This window comes from Perca fluviatilis, chromosome 16 (assembly GCF_010015445.1).
Source record: "Perca fluviatilis chromosome 16, GENO_Pfluv_1.0, whole genome shotgun sequence".
NCBI classification, from domain to species: domain Eukaryota; kingdom Metazoa; phylum Chordata; class Actinopteri; order Perciformes; family Percidae; genus Perca; species Perca fluviatilis.
Window position 1 is genome coordinate 30,408,698 of NC_053127.1, and position 23,015 is coordinate 30,431,712.

Here is a 23,015-nt window from a genome sequence, read left to right on the forward strand (position 1 = left end):
TACATTACAAATTAAGATTTTAGCACACAAAACACATATAGTTTATAAAATATGATGTTTTATTGTAAATGAAACTACCCAACAATATAACGGCCTACAAATCCAGCTGAAATGATTAGACCATTAAACACACAACTGGTTGGATCCTTTACACTTTCTACAATGGGAGGATTCTTCTACATTTAGTACTTAAACTTTTAAAACTTTTAATTACATTTTCCTGATGATACTTAAATACTTTTACTTAAAGTGCTCATATTATGCTCATTTTCAGGTTCATAATTGTATTTAGAGGTTGTACCAGAATAGGTTTATGTGGTTTAATTTTCAGAAAACACCATATTTTTGTTGTACTGCACATTGCTGCAGCTCCTCTTTTCACCCTGTGTGTTGAGCTCTCTCTGTTTTAGCTACAGAGTGAGACATCTCACTTCTGTTCCATCTTTGTTGGGAGTCGCACATGCTCAGTACCTAGGTAAGGACTACTAGCCAGTCAGAAGCAGAGTATGAGGGCGTGCCCTGACAGTAGCTAGGTAAGGACTACTAGCCAGTCAGAAGCAGAGTATGAGGGCGTGCCATGCTAGCAGCTAGGCGAGCATTATAACGTGTGTTCCAAAGTGACGAGTGTTTGTCTCTGAAGTAAAGGCTGGACTACAATAGAGCTGTTTGGAGCAGTTGGTGAACAGTGTTTTCTGTTGGAGATGGTAAGTCCCTTTGGGGGGGACTTTGGGCTTTTTCACTTTGTAAACCTATAACATGCACAAAAATATATATAACACAATAAAGGAAAGGGGAAAAAGCCAAAAAGCATAATATGAACATTTTAAGTAACATTGTCAATGCAGGACTTTTACTTGTAACAGAGTTTTTTAGTTTTATTTCTTTTTTAACGGTGTGGTATTAGTACTTTTGCTTAAGTAAAGGATCTGAATACTACTTCCACCACTGGTCTTGCCAGCTTTTGTGATCGGAGATGTTTTTAAGGATTGATTAACATCAAACCTGTGCTACAGGTGTCCTGTCACTGCCACTGTAGTTGTGTACAGACATTACAACACTAGATTGTGTATTGTTAACGTTCTCATCTCAAAAATGGGAGTTTTGTCAACTCCAACTACTGGGATTGTAAAATGGACTTGAAGGGTTAAGGACATCTAATAAACTGGCAGTAGTTGAACTTACCAGCGGCAGCCTTACTGTGAGATTGTGTCTCTTGCTTCAGCCAATTCTGAAAAAGCTCTTTGCACTAAATATGTATAAACATTGCCACAGCTGGAAGAGGAATGTCTGCTCATGTCACACCTATGGCTAAATGATAGGTGCACTTTTTTTTTTTCCAAAACAATACTCTCATACCCAGATGTGAAAAGATGACTTTTTCATGCAATTCCAACGTAAGTGATCCAGTCCTTGTTATGTGCACAAATTGGTTAGGAGTTATATAAATCATGCGAGTATTTTACAAAGTTACATTATTGTTGCTACAAAGGTTTGTCTTTGTGTTACTCTGCCTTCACTGCAGCTCAGCGGGGAAACACTGCTGCACAAAGACGGATGTTTAATGAAAAGTCTGTAACTGTGGGAGAGAGACTGACTCACACTGCTGAATCCTCACAATAGCTTCAGTTGAACCTCAGAATGCATGTTTGCATGTATCAAAAACTGGGCATTTGATCCCCCCCCCGTTACTTAAAATATAACCACATTAGGAAGGGATTTCTTCTTGGCGTTTTCATTAGCTGTAGTTCTAGGCAGTCATTTTAGTTCTGTGTGCAAGTGGTTTAAGTACGGTGTGCCGTGTTTTGAGTGCTGCGTGAAAACGCGGAACCATCCGACACCTTCACCGGGAAGAAGAAAACGGTGGACAGAATCTTCTACGTTCTCTGCAAACCAATCACAGCAGAGCCGGAAGACAACGTGCTACCGCGATTACATCGGCGGTACGTCAGGGCGCACGGCATCATATCGCTTTGTTTACCAACACAGAGGCTAAATATACTTTTGTAAAAACAAAAAGGCACGTAAATGCATCTCGATATGAGGACAAGTACAGTAAAAGGCAATGCAGCTGACAGAGCAGCGGTCCAATGAGAAGCTGTCCATGGTGCTGAAACTATTTTTTCATTTCAAATGACGGGGGACATTATAAGGGGTTTACAGTAATAGTTAAATAATTCACGTTTGTTTAAAATCACGCTTTGATTATGCTTATTTAGTCCTCTAAAAGTGCCACACCATGGACTGACATAAAAATATAAAGGCTTAGCCTATATGTGCCAATGAATGAAATGTTATACTAACATCCTCCAGTATGTTGTATTTTGGGTCCCTTTACCAAAATGGCCTTAATTTTAGTCTTGATACAGAATATCACTATTGATAAATATAACATGCTTTATGGTAGTATATCAGTATATTTTTTCCCCAAAGCCTCAGCAACTTATTGAACTTTATTTAACAGTTATTGCTTCTTCAGTCTTGTATCAGCAACCTTAATACTTCACCAACTTTTTCAGAATGAAACAGCGTGCTGTAACAACTACCAACAGAGTTTTATTGGTTCGTTGATAACAATCATTACACAGGTACATCTATAAACAAATAAGGAACTGCACACTTGTACTTGATACAGAGATCTAAAACCCACATGAATATTGCTACTGCTGGTATGCATTTGACATCTCAAATAAATGTACAGTTTTGTTTGTTGGCCTTTAAGAAGCCAGTCTCAACAGGTTTTTTTTTTTTTTTTAATGGTTACACACCTCATTAGCTTGGCTACGAAAACAAATTCCATTTTTACCATCCTTACAATGTACCACTACCCACTGCATATAGAAAGATTGAAAACCCTTTTCACAGCAGCTTTACAAAGTTATTGCGATGCTATCACAGAACAGAGACACAACCAAACTAGCGATGCACAGCTCTAATAGGGAGAGCTCCAGTAATAGGGATTTTAGCTTTATTGATCAGATTCATTAAGAAAAATGGCATGAGTACAAGAGTTAACATATAGGAACAAAGCTTACAAACATTCTAAAACACTGTTCTTCATTATAAACAATAAAACAATGAGTTGCCCTGTGACTTTGTCCATCCCCACCCCGGCACAGATTACATACACTGTCCCTTATAAAGCATATGGAATGTAGTCCCCGCGGACACGCTCTTCCGGTTGTTGTCCCAGCTCCTGTGAACGTTGTGCTTGCGCGTTGACACGGTAACCTGTCCTGCACCCTCCCCCCTCCTTCACATTTAAAACTGAAATGAAATCCACTGACAGTAACAACAATGACCGCAACTTTTATGGCGATGCAAAATTGTGGGATGTGACGAAATTCCCGACTCCAAAATGACTTTTTTTGTTGTTTTTTTCATTTAAAAAAAAGTGTTCTCTACAATCAAACTACTAAAAAACCTGTATTTAGAAAATAGTTGATAAAAATATTCCCCTGAATTGTACAAGAAAAGAGGTACAGGGAGCACTGGTAAAAGATGTGGTTTGAGCGACGTTATTCTGCTGCCTCATCTTTTTCTTCAGCTGCGTCTGTAGCCGGTGCCTGGAAAACAAATTCGATAAGTGTCAAAGTTGAATCACCGAGGAGTTGAGCTTTATTTTGCACGTTTATGTCTGACGCCGCGAGCCTCACCTCTTCCTCGGCTTTGGCTTCGCCATTCTCAGCGGGGGCCTCTGGTGCTTTCTCCTCAGGCTTGGCCTTCTCCACCTCCTTTGCTTTCTTAGGCTTAGCAGGTGCCTTCTGCCAAACAAAAAAAATATTAACCACGTTAGTCCCTCGGTCAACAGTTGACGGTCTAGTCACAAGTAATCAAAACAAGGTCCCACCTTTGGCTTAGGTTTGGCCTCTGCCTTTGCAGTTGCAGGTCTCTGTGGGGGACAAAAAAGCATGGTCAGCACTAAGAATGCAGTTTACAGCGCGCATATTGTCTGGGACGCTCTGGGCTCGTCTCTACTTACATCGCTTAACCTTACAGATCTCCTCTTGGGCTGCAGAGAGAGAGAAAAAAAAAAAAAAAAAAAAAAAAAAAAAAAAAAAAAAAAAAAAAAAAAAAAGAGAGAGAGAGAGAGAGAGAGAGAGAGAGAGAGAGAAACAGGGTGATTACTTTTAACATAGCCAATGGCTCTCACTGATGGGGTGCTACTGACCCCTGGTGGGCGAATAGACTAACTGTCTCCTTATTTTATAAATGAATAACACACAGATATGTTTACAAAATATGAAAATATGTTGAAGCTTTCCTTACCGCTGATTCTTCTCCTGACTGTGAGAGAGAGAGAAACAAAAAGAGAAAAATCAGGTTAAGGAAATTGCCTGCATTTTAATGTGTGCCCATGGTGGGGGGTGTGTGGGCATGGGCTTTAAGTATTTGTTATTATGTAACTCAAAAGTGGGCGTTTCCAGACAGAACATTAGCCTATGGCTACACATCCAGCTGCATACATGATTCAGTTTAGACCAAGCGCTGTGATTGGCTGAGATTTGTTTTAAAATCTTGAACAATGGAGAGAGAGAGAGAGAGAGAGAAAAAAAAAAAAAAAAAAAAAAAAAAAAAAAAAAAAAAAAAAAAAAAAAAAAAAAAACGACTTCAACGACTTACTTCTAGCCTGTTTACATATCTAATATCCCATATCAGCTAGGGACATTACTTAGCAACATATATCAAAAAGAATCCTTGCAGAACATTTGTCCACACACAAACAATAAAACACGAAGGGAAGTGTCCTTTGACCTGCTTGACTGCGAAAGGCGTCTGGAACAGCATACGTGAAAAGATAGTTTAAAAACAGCGTCATGTGCTCGTGCTCTCCCAGTAAAACTCCGGTGGAGGAGGAGGGGAGGAGGGGGCGGACTCCGCCTCCTCGCGACACAACCATTCATTGGTAATAAATGGGATCGCCAGTGTACGGAGAAAAAAAAAACCGAGCGGTGTAGCGAGCGTTCCCGCCATGAATTTGAAAAGAGTCACTCCGAGATGCTCAGCGACTCTGTCAATCTGGTAGCAGAATCTACTAGAACCCCCAGCAACAAGAGCGGCGCTTTGCTGACGGAGGCTCACCATTGCATAACCCTACCGCTGGCCTGAGCCGACAATACAGAAAGACACTCCGATATCCCGACGGACGCCTTCCAAGAAATGCATTTTTCCGCGGTGAAAATAAAGGCGGCCATGCATGAACAAAAACACACATGCACGCTAGGTTTATGAAGCAGAGACGTTCGCATTATTAGCATAAAATGACGTTTAAAAAAAGAAAAAAAATGGTTTTGTTACACAAGAAAGCCGTAAACAAGTATAGGTGCCAAAACAAAAATAACAACCTTATCATTATAGCCCCGCAGAATAGCGGTAATATAACGTTTTTTTAAATGTCGGTCCCATTTTCTCTCAGGGAAACTTTAGTATCCAGCGTGACGACCCCCGTAGGAAACAATCAATATGCCGCCAACTTTCTCTGCAGAAAAGCAATCCATCGTCCGAGAAAACGACCCCGCTTTGTCCTACGCTGCAAATAGCCTACATGTAGTCTATTTAAAACATAATTGCATTTGTAGCCTACATGTCACCGTTTGCGGAAAACCCCAGGCACAAAGATAATCACTGCACGAGAGATATGACCGAGAATCAGCCACTTGAGACAATCAAAACAGACGCTACACAACAACTAAACTCCTGGCTGCAAGTCGCTACATTGTTGACATTCACCCAGAACAGAAAACGGACATTTGCAGCAACATTTTAAAAACTCTGACCGCAAGCTGTAACAAGCCCATCTTACAAATTGCAATTGGGGGTTATAAATGCTGTATTACTGAATGCATAAAAGACGTTGGTCTACTCACTTTGCTCCTTTTAGGCATGGTTGGTTTGTGTAAAACAAAACAGAGCTAAACGTTACTCGATACAAGAGGAAATACAGTATATTCTGGATAAAGCTGTACCAGTCCAGTCTAATACAGCGCAGCGAGACGTTAATGTTCCATTGGAAGAAGAACTAGCTCAAACCGGATTGGATTCTCCCCCTCCCTCCCTATTCAAACCGTTATAGTTCCTGCATGATTGACGACGCTATACCCCGCCCCCGCTGCCCGCTGATTGGACGACTCGGTGGTCAGCAACACGATTTGAAATCTGTACTCTTACCTGTGTGGATACGTCACACGTCAGTCAACAGAAATGGCGAGCTATTTGTCTTTATGTGCAGCCATCTGCTAACAAGGCAGGCAGGCAGAATTGTCATTTAATCTGCCTGCCTTCCAGCTTGCTGTGAAATGCTTGTACTTCCCACTAAATGCTACATTTTGACACGTTCGAGCATTGTGGATAGCATAAACACAATCCCATGTTGCGCCTTTAAACACGACTGACAAAAGAGAATGTGGCTTGTGTTATTAGCAGAAGATTGGCAGAGGGGTGTGTGCTCCTCCAGCCAAGTCTTTTGTATTTTAGCTGGGGAAAATGGCGACAGGGCAGGAGACGTATGGGCAAAGCTCTTAGAATGTGTGCGCTGTTGTGCAACCTTTTCTTCGTGTTGTCACCGTCGTCCACTTGCTCCGTTGTGAGTGTGCGGTCCGAACATGACTCCAGTGGAAACAACAGCGGAGGCGCGCCACCTTTGTGTTGAAGTCATTTCAGACATTTCAGCACGGAGACTTTCATTCATTTTCCCCCTGGGTGAATGATCCTGTGTTCCCTCCTTTTTCTCCTCTGCCCCGAGAAAACTACAACACAGTCATTGTTGCAGTTGTTCTCAGAATATCATTTGTTTCTGGCTATCTTTCTTGCTTAGGCTCCTCATAAAATAATATGTTAATACTAATGTTTATACTAATAATACAGTTAATACAGGCTAAAATAATTTTCTCCCCTTCTATGGGAACTGTACCAAAAATAGCCATTATCATGTGTAGGAGATATTGACTTATTTAGCACATACTTTTGACAAAAATTGTAATATATATAATATAATAATAATATTATATATAATATAATACATAATAATATTAATATTTATTTTGTATTTTGCTGGGAATGAGGACACGTGAATTTATTTAATAAACCTTATTTTTATTTTATCCTCAGCTGGTGACATTTGAACAAAGTGCCCACCTCGAGCTCTATTTATTTTATTTTTTTTACATTATTCAGCTCTTTTGCACTGTATTTCAAGAAGAGGAGAATAGAGTAGTAAACCAACTGACAATAGATAACCTCTACATTAGGGTATTCACTTGCTTTGGTCAAAGTGCCATTATGAAAATGTTTGGCATGTTAGGATATGCCATATGTTATATATGTATATGTTAATAATGACGTGCAGTATATTAGGTGAAAAACTGAAATTGAACCTGCAAAACCGTCAGAGATTAAATAATCAAGTAAAAATGCTTCTCTTCTTTCGTTAACTGCTTGGATTTTGAAATGATCCCTCCCTGCATTCTGGACGGTTGTTTTAGCAGGAAATACATCACATTATGGAGGCAACATGCTCTCAACAATGAGCTTCTTTAAAGGAATACACCGACTTATTGGGACTTTGTCTTATCCACCGTATCCCCCAGAGTTAGATAAGTCCATACATACACTTCTCATCTCCGTGCGTGTCGTAACTCTGTCAGACGCCCCCAGCACTAGCCTAGCTTAGCACAGATGCTGGAGGTAACCGGCTCCATCTAGCCTACTGCTCCCAATAAGTGACAAAATAAACGCCAACATTTTCCTATTTACATGTTGTGATTTGTATAGTCACAGCGTGTACAAATAACAAGGTCATATGAGACACAGCCGTCTTCTAACCGTATACATACTGGGAACTATATTCACAGAAAGGCGAAGCACTGCTACTTCTGCTACTTGGGCGGAGTGATTTGCTCACAGCACCTGAAGCCCTGTGGTGAGGAGCAGAGAGTTCGCCTGGAGTTTGCTAAGAATTGGAGTAATAGAGTCAACAATTACTAGATATTAAAAGCATAGTGACCATTTTATTTGTAAACCTATACAAATCACAACATGTAAACAGGAACATGGTGTTATTTAGTCACTTAATGGGAGCAGTAGGCTAATTGGAACTGGTTACCTCCAGGATCTGTGCTAAGCTAGGCTAGCGCTGGGGGCGTGAGACAGAGTTACGACACGCACGGAGATGAGAAGGGTATGTATGGACTTGTCTAACTCTGGGGGATACTGTGAATAAGCTAAAGTCCCAAAAAGTCGGCGTGTTCCTTTAAGTAAAACCACTTTGACACAACAGCATTTATCTATTTGCACTGCAAATCAGACAGGAAGAAAGGAAGATGTGGTTGAGCAGGCTACATTTTTATCAATGGGAACAACACAAAACCTTCTTAATTCATACTTGGCTATTCTGACTGGATGAGGTGATACTTACAGCCCCCCTCCAGGAGCGTTTTAAAGTATGTAAAAATACTCTGCTATGGTTGATATTTTGTTTAACATGGTTTTTCCACATAAAGCAAAACTATGAAAAGGCGCTGGAAGCACATCTACTCTTTCTCTCTCATTGAACATTTCTGGATCTGGCGTTGCCCACTACCGCTACTTAACGCTGTGTTCACCGGTGAAAGAGCAGCTCGCATCAAGGTGGCTAGAAACATCGAAGAGATTCACGCTGGGTTCAGACAGGATGGACAGGATGCAGCATTGGTAGTTTGGGCCTCCTACCTCCACCCGGCGTCAGTCAGACACTAGTCTTGCGTTGCCAGACCTTCCTCCACAGCGCTGCTGAGGAGGGTCTGGCTAGTCCACACAGCATTCCGGGATGGGAGAAAAACATGCTCTGGTTTGGTGCCGCTGCAAAATAGCCTGTGAAGTCTGGGAAACCTAGCTTATCTGGTGTATGTTTATATCTCAGATTCAGGGAAGTGCACAGACATCTCTCCCTTCGGGAGAGGAATGTGAAAACTATCTAGTGACAAACTTTGCACAGATACAAGTCAGTAAAGTCAAAGTTAGGCTAGATAGTTTAGGCAACATAAACATACAACACATTTTGAGTGGAGGGGATCTTCAAAACAACTTCAGGTTACTGCAGCTTTCAGTCCACTATTATTGTTTTAGAAGATGGTTATTAGTGCTGGGTATTATACTATTACAAATACCAGTACCCTTAAAGTGATACTGTTACCAATAGAGTACTTCATTTGGTACCTTTTTCTTCTACTTCATTCAATACCCATCATGTGAATGGAAGTATTCAGTCGGATAAAATGTCACCAACACCCCATCCAAATAATTTTTACACAAATACATATTTGAAAGTATTCAAATGCGCTCGACTTCACCACACCACAGACTGTATGGGTCATAGCTGCTGCAGTCGTGGGCCAATCACACGTCGCATTAAAGCGAAGAACGCTTGCGGGGATTGGCTGCGAGCAAAACTATACAAATAGTGTTGTTTTTTAGATCTGGGTGCAAAAAGGTTCAAATGCAGGTATTGTTTGACTAGAGAAGTTCCCATACTATTGAGTCCTTTTTTGGATTTTAATGTTTATTTGTATAGCGAGTAAGTATAAAGCATAAACCAATTCCGCAAGCCACAGCATTTAAACCCTAAGCTAAGCCTTTACAATAGGTACATACATTAAAACGCAAAATTAAGAACAATTAAGAATATTGACTACCAATACCCAGACCTAATTCTTATTCCATTTTATTTTCATATTTCTTTTTCTGAAATATGGCTTGTTTAGTGTTTATGTAAGGCGGTTATTGTGTACTAAGACATTTTTATTCTCAGTTTGCCAAAATAATCATTTTTATAGCTAAGGCAAGCAGGCCATTGTATCTTTTTAAACAAAATTTACACTTGAAATTTTTTCTTTTTTGCATTTGGCTCGGTCATCTCCAAGTGGTCAGCAATGTCATGTGATTGGTTGTAGGCCGTTTGTTTTCAAGTAATTCCATTCAGGGATACTTTACTCACGCCTACTTCTTTTCATTGAATTTCCCCAAGAGCGTTTAATAAAGTACCTTTGTAAGGTATGTTGAGCTATTCTGCTGCTACTGTTACATCAAGCTCTTCTGTCTGACAACATCAAACCAACAGACCTTGTTCACTGTATACTGGCATTTCCTGCAGGGACGCATTCGACAGCAGTTTGTGAACACACCAAATGTAATTTTGTTTGGAGTATCCTTCCAATTTCACACCTGTCTGGGACATTTTATTGCTAACAAAGGCTTGAATACATACATACAGGTCAAATTTCAGGTGCTAAATTATAAAACTCGGCTGGTATTGGGCTTTGGTTGTTGGCCACCAAGGAGTCATCACACATGAGGTTTCACAAGATATTGGGAAGGCTTTTTAAAGTTCCAGCATGGATAAGTTATACTTTTTATAGTTTAAATAAACACACTTTTTTTTAATCATGTAAATATCATCACTGCCAATACAAATCCATGCACACTGTATATGCTGTATGTATTGTCCTATCCACCTACCTCATATATACATACATATATATAGCAAGCTGTATCATCCCATATTTATTCCAGCTCCCTTTGCCAAACAGCCATACCCTATCCAAGGCCGTATACTTTTCATGTATTGAGATATGGAAATGATACTGCTGCAAGGATTGTTATGGCACACCATTTTAAGGATTGTTTTATGGAGCAGGAATAGGTGTATTACCTCGGAAGGTTCAGAGAAGCAGTCAGACATTGACAGTGTAATGACAAGATCTATTTTAACTGAAGCTAATGTGTGGCAACACATTCCAGGTTTTACTGTACTGCTGCCCTCATATTAATACATTTCATAAATATAAAAATAAAACAAAATTCTCATAAACGTGAGGAGGAAAAAACAGACCTCAAGGTGTGATGTAACAAATACATTCATCTACAATAGTGGGTTGCATAGGCGTAATTTATGGGGGGATGGGGGGTTACAACCCCCCCCAACAATCAAAACTGGGCTTTTTTTCCGAAGTTTTTGTTCCTTCTTTAATTTCGTGTTTTCAGTGTTTTTGTCGCTATTTCCGAAATTTTTCCGCTTCTTTAAACGTTCCTGTTGCTTTTTTCTTTTTAGAGTTTTTGTTGCCTTACTAGAATTTTTTTGACAGTATTTGACATCTTTGTCGCCTTTTGACGCATTGTCGCATCGCTTTTCCAAAGGTTTTTTCTGACAATTTTTTAGATGTTTTTGTCGCTTTTTTAAATTCACGATCTCAACCACCCCCCACCCAATGTTGAAACCAGAGTTATGCCCTTGGTGGGTTGCAAATTTACAGCAGAGACATGCGGCCCATCCCCCCGTTTGACACCCTATAGATTCACATATCTTTTCCAAATTAAAGCTATCTGCCTGCTCCCCGTGAGCACAGAGGTGTAAACAATTAGGCCAAGTCACATGCGGCTTTACTTCACCCCACTGGTCCACTTCAGTAAACGGGGTAATTCATGAATGAAGTGCCTGTTTCTCTTGTTGCCACTTAAAACAAAAGGTGAGCGTGCATTTGAAATGGTGGCTCCGACCCTGTGGGACGCCCCCTCCATTGTCCTACATTCTGTGGTCTCTGCTTTTAGAAAGCAGCTGAAGACTCACCTATTGGCCTCTGTCTCATCATTGTAATTTTGTTCATTTTTAAGTTTTATTTTACTCTTTCTATTTTTATATCTATTTTATTTTATTCTTGTTTATCGCTTGTTATTTTTATCGTTTTGTCGTCTTACTTTTAGTCTTAAGGCCCTGACACACCAACCCGTTAATCGGCCGTGGGACAGTCTGGTGAGGTCACTGACTCGAGTCTGTTTGGTGTGTTCCGTGCCGTCGTCCGTCGGAGGGGCTGTCGGCCTTCATTTTGGCCGATTTGACATGTTGAATCGGAAGGCGGGCACTCCTGGCAGTCGGACTCAAATGAGGTAGAGCGCTAACCCGGAAATGAGGAGCGGGATGAGCGTGACTAGAGTCTCTCAACATCTGACGAAAATCTTTTAAACTGTCGATCTGAAATGAAGACAGATTCAGCAACTGCATGTCCTATTTCTCGCTTAAAATGTTTTCAGAAACACGTTTCGGTGAACTATTTTAGTACAATATGAGATTGTGTTCTGAACAAGCCGCCATGACAGTCTGGCTTTGAATTTCTGGAGAAACCAGACCCACGTGACGCGTTCGTCCAATCAGCTGGGCAACAATACAAATTAGCGCCGCCTGCTGTTATGGAGATGTATTACGTCTCGTCGCTTTGGTGTGTTCCGAGGCATTTTTTTGACCAACTCGGGGAGACTGATCAGTCCAACTCCCTTTTTTGCCGAGGGTCGGCCGTCTGGTGGGTGTGTCAGAGGCTTTACTCTTGTGCAGCACTTTGTGACTTTGTTCTGTTAAAGGTGCTGTATTAAATGAAGTTGTATTGTTAAAACAGCTTTAATGAAGCATCTGCAGTTTGCAACAGAATCATCCTGTGTAGTAAAAGCATAGACTGTATAATATTAATGGACAACGCATCCGGTTCGGCGAAGTGCTGCAAATGCGGAAGTGCCTTAAACCTGCATTCTATCTGAATTCCAGCAGGGAGAAACTCCTTAAACCTGCATTCTATCTGAATTCCTGCGGTTGCAAAAGGAGGTCGATTTCTGTAGAAGTCTATGAGAAAGTGACCCTACTTCTCACTTGATTTATGACCTCAGTAAACATTTTCATAATGAGTTTATGGTCTCAATCGCTAGTTTTAAGTCTTCTGCAACACAGAATGATGTTAATTTTTTGAATTATGGTCTCGTTGATTTTAAAATCGCCGATAAAGCAGGGGGTGTTTTAGGGCGTGGCTATGATGTGATGCCAGTGAAAGTGTGTAAGTTAACGTGGCTCCTCCCTGAATCCTCCCTATCGTCTATAATCGTCACATCCGCAACCAGGATGGCTGCGCCCACAACGGCAAACTCGACGACTCAGAGCAGATCTCCACCAACCAATGGGTGACGTCACACACCTCACACGTCCATTCATATTATACAGTCTATGAGTAAAAGTGTAAACCTTGATAACAGCAACCAGTCCCGCTGGTTGTATAGACAAACACAAGGTTTCTACCCCATGTTGTCTTGAGCTTCAGGGAAAATACAGAGCAGGGGACCTGTCTATCACATTTGTATGTAAGCTCAAATTGACTGAAAAATGACATTTCGGACAAATTTCCTTATGGCACTGATGTGATATGTGATACAGAAATAACCGTCAGGCCCAGGAATACTGTATCGTGTATAATGGTTATTGTAGAAGAAAATGCATTACCTAACAGTTTTCAGTCTCATTTTATCCAAATATTCTTCCTTTTCACTGATTAAGTTCCTATCATTTTACCTGATCAACAAACTTTGAGTGGCTCCTGATTTAATTAAGTCTTTCTGCCTTTTTCTCTAGCCTCGTGTTAAAACAAAGCATTTCACTTTGGGTCACTGTGAGCGAGACCTTTTATCTAGAGCCCAGGTGGGCTCCAACAGGAATTCACACCTTAACTAATCAAAGGTCCTTTGTTTTTCAGTAGTTTGAGCAGACGGTATGGGGTCAAAGCAAATCTACTCACATAGTCTTGTGAGTGACTGTCTTCTCAGCTTTTGTTTATTCTGTTGTTTCCCGTTAGCTTGTATGAAACCCTGGCTAGAAACTCTTCCTGGGCAGAGAGAATTCATCAGCTTCTTGAGAACTGCTGTCTCCACTGCACAGTGAATAAAACTCATCCGGACCAGCCACTGAATCGGACCTGAGAGAACTTTTCTTTCAACACTACGGAAGGCCGTTTAAGGCCCTGATACACCAACCCGATTATCGGCCGTCAGACAGGTCGGTGACTCGAGTCTGTTCGGTGTGTTCCGTGCCGTCGTCAGTCGGAGGAGCCGTCGGCCTTCATTTGGCCCGATTTGACATGTTGAATCGGAAGGCGGGTAGTCGGACTCAATGGCCAATCTGATTGGTGTAGTGCTAAATTGGAAATGATGAGCGGGATGAGCCTGACTGATGAAAATCTTTTAAACTGACCTTTGTCGATCTAAAATGAAGACAGATTCAGCAACTGCACTGCCTATTTCTCGCTTACAATGTTTTCAGAAACACGTTTCGGTGAACTAGCTTCGTAAACTATGAGATCCTATTCCGAACGAAGCCGCCATTATGCTCGGTTGTAAAATCCGGGAGTGGCCAGACCCACGTGGCGCGTTCGTCCAATCAGCTGCCGGACGTATTAGGTCTCGCGCAGAACGTACGCTCAAGTCGGCGTCACTTCGGTGTGTTCCAAGGCACTTTTTTGACCAACTCGGGGAGGCAGTACTTTTCTGCCGAAGGTCGGCCGTCGGGTTGGTGTGTCAGGGCCTTTGGGGCCGCTTCATGACAAATGACTTTATTATAAACATGTTTGTAGACATGATCTTACAGCTGATGTGTTGAAAAGACAGATCTTCGTGAATCTGGTTGTAACATTGTAAGCCAGTTGTGTGCAGTTCCAAGTCACTAGACACCATATCCTGATGTAAACACACACACACACACAACCCCTGTATTAAGAAATCCTGCCTTTGCAGTTTCACTGTGGAAGAAACATCTCTGCTTTCTATTTGTGTTGTTGCTGTCTTATCCATTCAACTCATGAGCAGAGAATGAAATATAATACATACAGGGGTGGAATGTAACCAGGGACATTTTATTAAGTAGATTACTTTAAGGACTTGTACATCACTTGAGTATTTATTCTACTTTATACTTCCACTACACTGCATTTTAAAGAGGAAAATACTGTACGTTATGCTATATTCATCTGACAGCTATACTTAAGACCTTATGTACAAACTATATGATCAGATTACATATCGTTGCGGTCGGGTAAAAACCTTGTATGTCCAAAACCATTGTTTTTCAGGAAATATACTGTACATATTTTTTGGAGCTATTTACCTCAGTCAGGGGAAATTGCCTCGTCACTTTGTATATTTGTAAAAGCCACAAACAGGCATAAAGGGTGACCGATAGCATTGATCTATGAGAAAAAAAATTAAATAACCAAATATGGAGATGCAAGGTTTCTGCCCGACAGCGACAAAATGATGCATTGTTACAGATTAAACTACTCCAAAGTTTACAAAGGAGTTAAAATGAACTACAATACACACAATACAGCATAGAGATTTACTTTATTGTCATTGTCATGTGTACTTCCGTAAATGCAAAAATAAAATATTGTTCCCCCAGCTAGTGTCAGTATAAAACAAGTAAATAAATAGGATAAAAACATAAAATATGATATAAAAGCTATAAACATACAACAGGAGTTTGGACACAGAATATTAAAGTGCAGTGGAGAGTAGCAGCTTGTGCAGAATAGCAGTGTGTTTAGTCCAAAGAAAGTGCAGTTCAGGCAGGTAGCTGCACAGTAAGGAAACATGGCAGTGGGAGGGGGCACAGTCCATTTAAAATCCTAACAGCCTGTGGGAAGTAGCTGTTCGGCTACTTTCCACTTTAGGATTTTAGGTATTACAGTAAATCAGCAGTAATGGTGATACAATAATATAATATGTGTAATGATATAACACTGTGGAAGGGGTTATTTTACCCTGTGATACTGTGCGTTTGGCTCACAATACCTCTGTGATTTTACTTAAGTCTAATGTTGAATGCAGGAGTTTTACTTGTAATGGATTACTTTAACATTGTGATATTTCTACTACTACTAAATAGTACTGTACAATGACCCATCACTTGTTGCTCGTAAAGCAGACGCCCTCTGAAAGGGTCAAATAAAGATACAATAGTGGACAGAATGTAGCACAAGGAGCTGAGTTAGCCACTTAGGGGCAGAAGACGTCTGATTCTATGTAGTCGGGCGTGGCATTCATCATCCTTGTGGTCAGAGCAACACGGAAACACGGTTTTTCTTTGTGGCAAGCAAAATTCTAAACGGAGGAACAAGGCACAGCAAGGTCTCTAAGGCTACGTTCACGCCGCAAGTCTTAATGCTTAATTCCGATTTTTTTGGTCAGATCCGATTTTTTTGTCTGGCTGTTCACATTACCTTTTAAAATTCCATTTCAAGCCATTCCATTGTGAACTGTTTTTTTGCGGTTTCGAAACTGACCCGCATGTGCAAAAGACCAAGCCACGTTCTCCTGTGTCCCCGTACTTCTATTTCGTTTGCTATTTTTTCAGAAACGGAGCGGTTATGGTATGGCCCTAATAGTTTTGATTGAATTGAAGTATCGCTCCATACACTAATTAGGTCTAACACCTCTCTCTCCCTCCATTGACTAGCTCCATCACTGTTCTCCATTTTGTAGGCCTAGTCAAGTTTTTCTAGGGCTAACTCCCACCGGCGCAGAATTATGACAAATGTCGATGTAGATTGACGTAAAAGTCGCATCAAATCCGCCTTGGTTGTTGACACTGCGACTGCATTGAAAAAAATCAGACCTGGGTCTGATTCAGGACCACATATGGAAGTGGTCTAAATCTGATTTGAAAAAATCCGACCTGGGCAAGATTTGAGTGTTCACACTACTTCTGGTCATTTGACCCCCCCAAAAAAATCAGATTTGGGCCACTTTTGCCTGCAGTCTGAACATAGCCTAAGTGTGTGATCTACTCATTTAAAGTAGCTATACATCACAAACCAGTCCATATACAGACATACACACACAGTACACAGATACATATACTGGACTCTGAACTCCCTCCTTGTTCTCCGGACACTTATCGTTCATTTCAAATAATGTGTAAATATGTTTATTTATGTTTATGTATGCACCAGCCACCATGGCAAATTCCTTGTAAGTGGTACTTACTTGGCAGTAACTCATTTTCTGATTTGGATTCATTTAAAAATTGTCCCTTACTTTCCCACTATTTCGAGTGTATTTATTGTGTTGTATATATTTCTGATCTTTTGTAATTATTGCACTGTGAGTCGGAGAGAAACGCATTCTCGATTCCTCTTGTATGTCTTGCACGTTTCAGAATTGACAATAAAGTTGACTCGACTTGACTTTATGGAGGGAATTCATTTTAAATCTTGCATGCAGTATCCAACGGTCACGGCCACTGGGAGGTGCCGGCACCCCCGACGTGCACAGAGTGCGAGGGCCTGTTCCTCTCTGCTTGCAGCTTTAATTTTAGTTGTTGCTGTGTAAGGAAGACTGGCAAAGTAAGCTATGTATTGCATTGTGTAGGCTGTCTTTACTGTGCATATGGGTACAAACATCCTGAATCTTCTTGCATATAGTTTGATAATGGAAGTTCTTCCACCTAGCACTGAACTGAAAAGCAACTTGCGGAGCTGTTTGCCTCTACATTTCTCCCTTTTGTCTTGTAAAACGGGCTTTGCAGGACATGAAAATCAGCATGTTGTCCTGCAGCCCTCCGCGGGAGTCTCTGTGTAAAGATACTGTATGTATACATACATGGCAGAAGGGCGGAGGGAGGGAGGGGGGAGGGCGTTAGGTGGGTCTCAGATAACAATGCTGTTGTTGTGTTGGGTATGGGGGAGCCCCTTCATCACAGCTGCTGCCTGGTGCTGTCCTTTCCCTCCTTTTTCACTCTCTCGTCTCCCCCCCTAAGAACACTGGGAGGAGGGAACAAGGCCACAAGTGACTCCAACAACTTCTCATTCTTTGAAAAAGGATAGTTTTAACTCACAGAAGGAGGGGATTCTTTATTTACATTTTTCATTTTGTTTTACCAGTACATTTCCCAATGAGATTCAAAATCTCTGATACGAGGGAGAACAAGAGAATGAGAGACTTAAGCCTGATTTATGCTTCTGTGTCGCGCCGTGGCTACCCCTACGCCTGGACCCTAGCCTGACGTGCACCTCTCTATACATGTAACTACGCGTCGCGGCGAAGCACGTCGCTCGGCCGTGGCGTGGTAGCGTTGCATTTCCCCCCCGACTCATTGCCTGGTTCTCCTTCTCCATAAACAACATGAAATCAGAAAGCACAGAGGAGACACTTTGTTTCTCTCAATATGACTCTAGACTTCGCTCTCCCACACACTCCCCACACATACACACACACACACGCCGGCCCCTCTATTCTCTTAAAGAGATCGACGCACACACCAACGCACAGGTATAAACTTCAGGCCACTTATGTAGGCTACGGCGGAAGCTCTGCGTGGAGCCTAAATCACGCCATAAATCACGCTTTAACCCTCATGTTGTCCTCGGGTTAAATTTGACCCTTTTTCAAAGTTTCTATATCATAAATTTGGGTTTCTTTTAACCAAATTGCCCCTAAATAACATGGATGGTTCCATAAGATGCTCTTCACAAAGGAAATTAAGGATCAGATCTCTATTTTCATAAAAGTTTGGGTGTCTTATTCAATTTATAGCATTACCCTGACTAAACTTTGACAGATCTGTGATTATCCATTACCTTTTTTTTTTTTAAAAAAATTAAAAAATTATTAAAATTGAGGCTTATTGACCATGAATTTCAAAAAATAAGTGTAAAACTAGTGCAATTAAATAGGTCTAGTGGTGAATATACTGGTGTTAATGGAAAAAAACCTGCCAAAAATGTTGAAATAAGCGATGTTTGTGTGGTCAAATAGCCCTTAATCCTGTTTTTATAATCTTCCATGCTAATAACATAATCTAGTTTAAGGTAACTCTGTAGCTCACACCAAGACTTTCCCCAAAACACAGTACGGGTTCGAGGAACGACGTTCATCATTTGTCTGTGTGTCCAAAGGCTGAAGCTACGGCTGAGTTTCGGGCGTCAGTAGAGAATAAGGAGGCAGTTTGTGTAATAGGGTTTGAGTTGATAATGCCAAGTAACCTCATGGTTTTTGTTTGTGGCACAAAGTGAAAGAATGAATGGATGGAGCACTAAGTTTTCTCAGAGGTAAGTGGAACAGAGAGATGTGATGGTGTAATCCTCAGGGCAGGGTGACAGGATGAAGGTAAAGCTGACCTCATCCAAAGCCTCTTTGACAGATGGTAAATTGTTCATTTATCTCTCTCTCTCACACACACACACACACACACTGTTACTGTAACAAATACTCTGTAAGTAAAAGTTCTGCATTGAAAATAAAAGTATGTATCATCAGGAAAATGTACTTAAAGTACAAAAAGTAAAAATACTTAATGCAGAAAAATCTTCACATGTGTTTTGTGTGCAAACATCTTAATTTGTAGAGTAACTAAAGGTGTCAGATGAATGTAGTGGAGTAAAAAGCACAATATTTCTCTCTGAAACGTAGCGGAGTAGAAGTAGAAAGCTGCATGAGAAGAAAAGACACAAGTAAAGTACAAGTAGGTACTTGAGTACATGTACTTAGTTACATCTTACCACTGAAACACACACATATGCTAAGTCTAGTGCAACAGGAACAGGTGGGACTGGGCAGGTGTGTTGTGCCCTGCAGCCCTGTAAAGCAACCATTGGTCACAGTGGGTTAGTATGTGACGCAGGCAGGCAGAGAGATGACGGATGGGGACAGTGAATGGATCAGACGAATGTAAGGAGAATCTGAGTCACATTCTCTCTCTCTCTCTCTCACCCTCTCTTACTAAGTGGATTTCTCCCATGCAGCGAATGCAGCCTTCCCATATGGAGGGCGGGTAAAGCCAGATTACACCAGTCAGTATGGGAGAGAGGGGGCTGCAGAAGAGTTCACAGCGTGAACCCACACATGGACAAGGACAAGTGTTATGGTTCACCTCTACACAGCAGCTATAGTAGCCTCTTGTGCAATCAGTTGAACAGTAGTAATCTCTATGATGTTTTGTGTTATTAATTAGGTATGTAACAGTTCAAACCATATATCACCAAAAACTAAACTTGCAGAATTTACTTTATGGTTTTAAAGGAGGAAATGTGAAATGTGAGATTGGTTTAAAGATGGTTGCAACATTTACTTCTTCAATAAACAGCTTCTTTCTGTTACATGTCTAATACATCATATTAGTTAATTATTATTATAGTCTCGCTTTGCCAGACCTTCCTCCGCAGCGCTGCGGAGGAGGGTCTGGTTAGTCCACACAGCATTCCGGGATGGGAGAGAAACGCGCTCTGGTTTATTGGCATTTCTTTAAACCAATCACAATCGTCATTGGGCGGCGCGAATCTCCAGACGGAGCCACGGTGCCGCTGCAAAAACAGCCTCGGGAAGGAACTTGTTTTGGTGGAACATGTGTACGTTCAAAAGTAGTTTTAGTCGTGCGAGAGAAAACTCCGATTGGACAGATAGTCTAGCTAGCTGTCTGGATTTACCCTGCAGAGATCTGAGGAGCAGTTAACCGTAGTCCTAGAGTTTAAAATGCCAACACAAAGAAAGAGGAAGGTAACGGACATCCGGACGAAAATGAGAGACGTCCGACGGAACCTGGAACCGGAACAATCCTGTAAATGAAACTTCGTCGATGTAGACTATGGTTGCATTAATATCCGAACAGCAATTTCATATTGTAGTTGGTCGAGGTGGAGCTAAGTGCCTTAGTGGGACAGAGGGCGGCGGCTTGCCCCAGCAGTGGCTACACCGCTTAATACACTCAGTAACAATAACCCTTAGTCGGCTTGCACCATTGGTTAGCCAATAGCTGACACAACAAAAACAAATCCCACAATGGCAATTAATGCATGCTCTGAAGGCGTGCCTTTTTGTATGGAAAGCATTGCATTGTGGGGTCATATCTTATTGTCTCGGATAACGGGGCAATTGAATGGAACTAATCTGTGGCTGCAAACAATGAAATGAAAAACAATAGGCTGGCCGAGAAGTCAAAGACGAGCATGCGTGATTACTTATGAGCGATGATCTCTGACACGGGGGGGGCTCTGGTGGCAGAAGAGGCCTCTGAATGACTTCCAGCGCGGGCTATATGCAGGGGATCAGAGGGACTGCTGGGGCTCCCCCTCCCCCACTATCTACTTCCTGTTTTTCATGGTTGTCTGCTCGCTTCTGCGTATACAATACCAGCTGTGTCTGGAGACATTCCAGCCTATACTATACTGCAGCCCTCATAAAACCATGCATGACTGCTGGCCAAGAGGAGCCTAGAAACAGAACAGAATGCACTGCTGCATCGTGGGACATCTGCTGATCAGGAGGCTGTTACACTAAAGGCCTTTCCAAACGCTTTGGCTGCTAATTTATGTTATTATTTAATTAGTTCTTCTCCAGCTTCAGTGGACACCTTTTTGTTTTTCTTAATCAGCTTTTACCCTGGAAAAAGAGGGAACTGCAGTCAGACTGTATGTATATTTTTCATTGTTTTTCAAGTTTGAGTAGGTGTTTTTTATTATTATTATCGCTTGTTATTCTGTGTGGATGTTGTGTGTCTTATACCTGCTGCTGTAACGCAGTCATTTCCCAGTTAATAAAGTCCATCCATCTATCTACTGTATATCTATCTATCTATCTATCTATCTATCTATCTATCTATCTATCTATCTATCTATCTATCTATCTATCTATCTATCTCTATCTATATACCTACCTACCTACCTACCTATCTATCTATCTATCTATCTATCTATCTATCTATCTATCTATCTATCTATCTATCTATCTATCTATCTATCTATCTATCCATCTATCTATCTATCTATCTATCTATCTATCTATCTATTATTATATCTATAAATCTATCTATCTATTATACTACCTACCTACCTACCTACCTACCTACCTACCTACCTACCTACCTACCCCTACCATCTATCTATCTATCTATCTATCTATCTATCTATCTATCTATCTATCTATCTATATATACCTACCACCTACCTACCTACCTATCTATCTATCTATCTATCTATCTATCTATCTATCTATCTATCTATCTATCTATCTATCTATCTATCTATCTATCTATCTATCTATATACCTACCTACCTACCTACCTATCTATCTATCTATCTATCTATCTATCTATCTATCTATCTATCTATCTATCTATCTATCTATCTATCTATCTATTTATCTATCTATCTAAAATCTGTATTATCATACAATGTAATAACTGTAAACTAAAAACATACTTATTCAGTCTGGCTTGCACGTAATGTCTTATCATTTTATTGTTTTGGTGTTTATACTTATGTATAGGTTATTGTTTTTAATTTCTTACGGTTTTGCTTATTTTATGATTGATATTGTTTTCAACATTTGACTGTTTTAGCTATTCATATTTCATCCATATTTTCATTTCTCTTAGTGTGCATTAGTCTTGTGTATTAATCTACTTTTTTTAGTTTCTAAATCTTTTTTTTTCTGTTTTTGCTCTCATCCAATCCTCGTACAGCACCTTGAGTTGCATCTTGTTATGTTTGAAAGCTTGATTGATTGATTGATTGATTGAATAATGTATTAGCCTATACCACAGAGCAGGATGGTCGTTTTATCTGCTACATATTTAAAATGTTCAATATAATGTTATGGGTTTTTGAAAATATTTTAGAGACGGACAGAAAAGACAAAATATTATATTCATTTTGACAGCCCAATTCCAACATACAGTATGTGGTGGAGAGGAACACATTAATTCCAGTACTGTACTAACAATTTTAAAGTAAATGGACTTGACTTAAATATTTTCACTAAATGCATCTCTTTAATTTTACTACACTTCAGAAGGAAATATTACACTCTTTACCCCTTTACATTTATCTCACAGCTGTCGCTGTGCACTTTCCAGAGTAAGATTTTACACAATTTCATTTTGTGTGTTTGTACAAAATGTTGGCACCATGTATATGTGAATGTTTTGTGAACAGATGTAAATAAAATAGAAATGCATACGTGGATTTTACAGTAAAATGTCCGCATACATAAAGTATACATTTCTGCATGAATAAAGCCCAGCTTTTTGTCTGAACATGATCCTACAGTGACATCTTGTGGCTGAGATGAAAAGCACCAGCTCCTTATGAAAAGTATTTTGTAGCTCAGTTTACAAATCGGTTCAGACCTACAGCGACAGCAGCCTGTGTTACACCATGTGGTACACACATGTATTCTGTATTTTTCAT

The 23,015-nt window shown here is 40.6% G+C and overlaps 1 protein-coding gene and 1 long non-coding RNA gene across 2 annotated transcripts; one reads left to right on the top strand and one right to left on the bottom strand.

Annotated features, from left to right (window-relative positions):
* Positions 1–2,531: 2,531 nt before the first annotated feature.
* si:ch73-1a9.3 (non-histone chromosomal protein HMG-like) lies at positions 2,532–6,038 on the bottom strand. The gene is made up of 6 exons (XM_039777667.1): positions 5,865–6,038; positions 4,267–4,284; positions 3,980–4,009; positions 3,848–3,889; positions 3,654–3,761; positions 2,532–3,563 (listed from the first exon to the last, which is right to left on the bottom strand). The coding sequence occupies exons 1-6, from the start codon at positions 5,880–5,882 to the stop codon at positions 3,516–3,518; spliced, it is 264 nt and encodes an 87-aa protein (XP_039633601.1). The 5' UTR covers positions 5,883–6,038; the 3' UTR covers positions 2,532–3,515.
* A 14,262-nt stretch (positions 6,039–20,300) lies between these two features.
* On the top strand, positions 20,301–22,790 carry LOC120544704. The gene is made up of 2 exons (XR_005636541.1): positions 20,301–21,236; positions 22,289–22,790. It is a non-coding gene; the product is annotated as an uncharacterized LOC120544704 (long non-coding RNA).
* The last annotated feature ends 225 nt before the right edge of the window (positions 22,791–23,015 follow it).

Bases quoted from the DNA above. Each gene is read 5' to 3' on its own strand.
- si:ch73-1a9.3 (XM_039777667.1), bottom strand. The intron at 3,762-3,847 runs GTGGGACCTTGT...TTTGTTTGGCAG, and splicing joins AGGCCAAACCTAAGCCAAAG to AAGGCACCTGCTAAGCCTAA. The intron at 3,564-3,653 runs GTGAGGCTCGCG...TTTGTTTTCCAG, and splicing joins AAGCCAAAGCCGAGGAAGAG to GCACCGGCTACAGACGCAGC.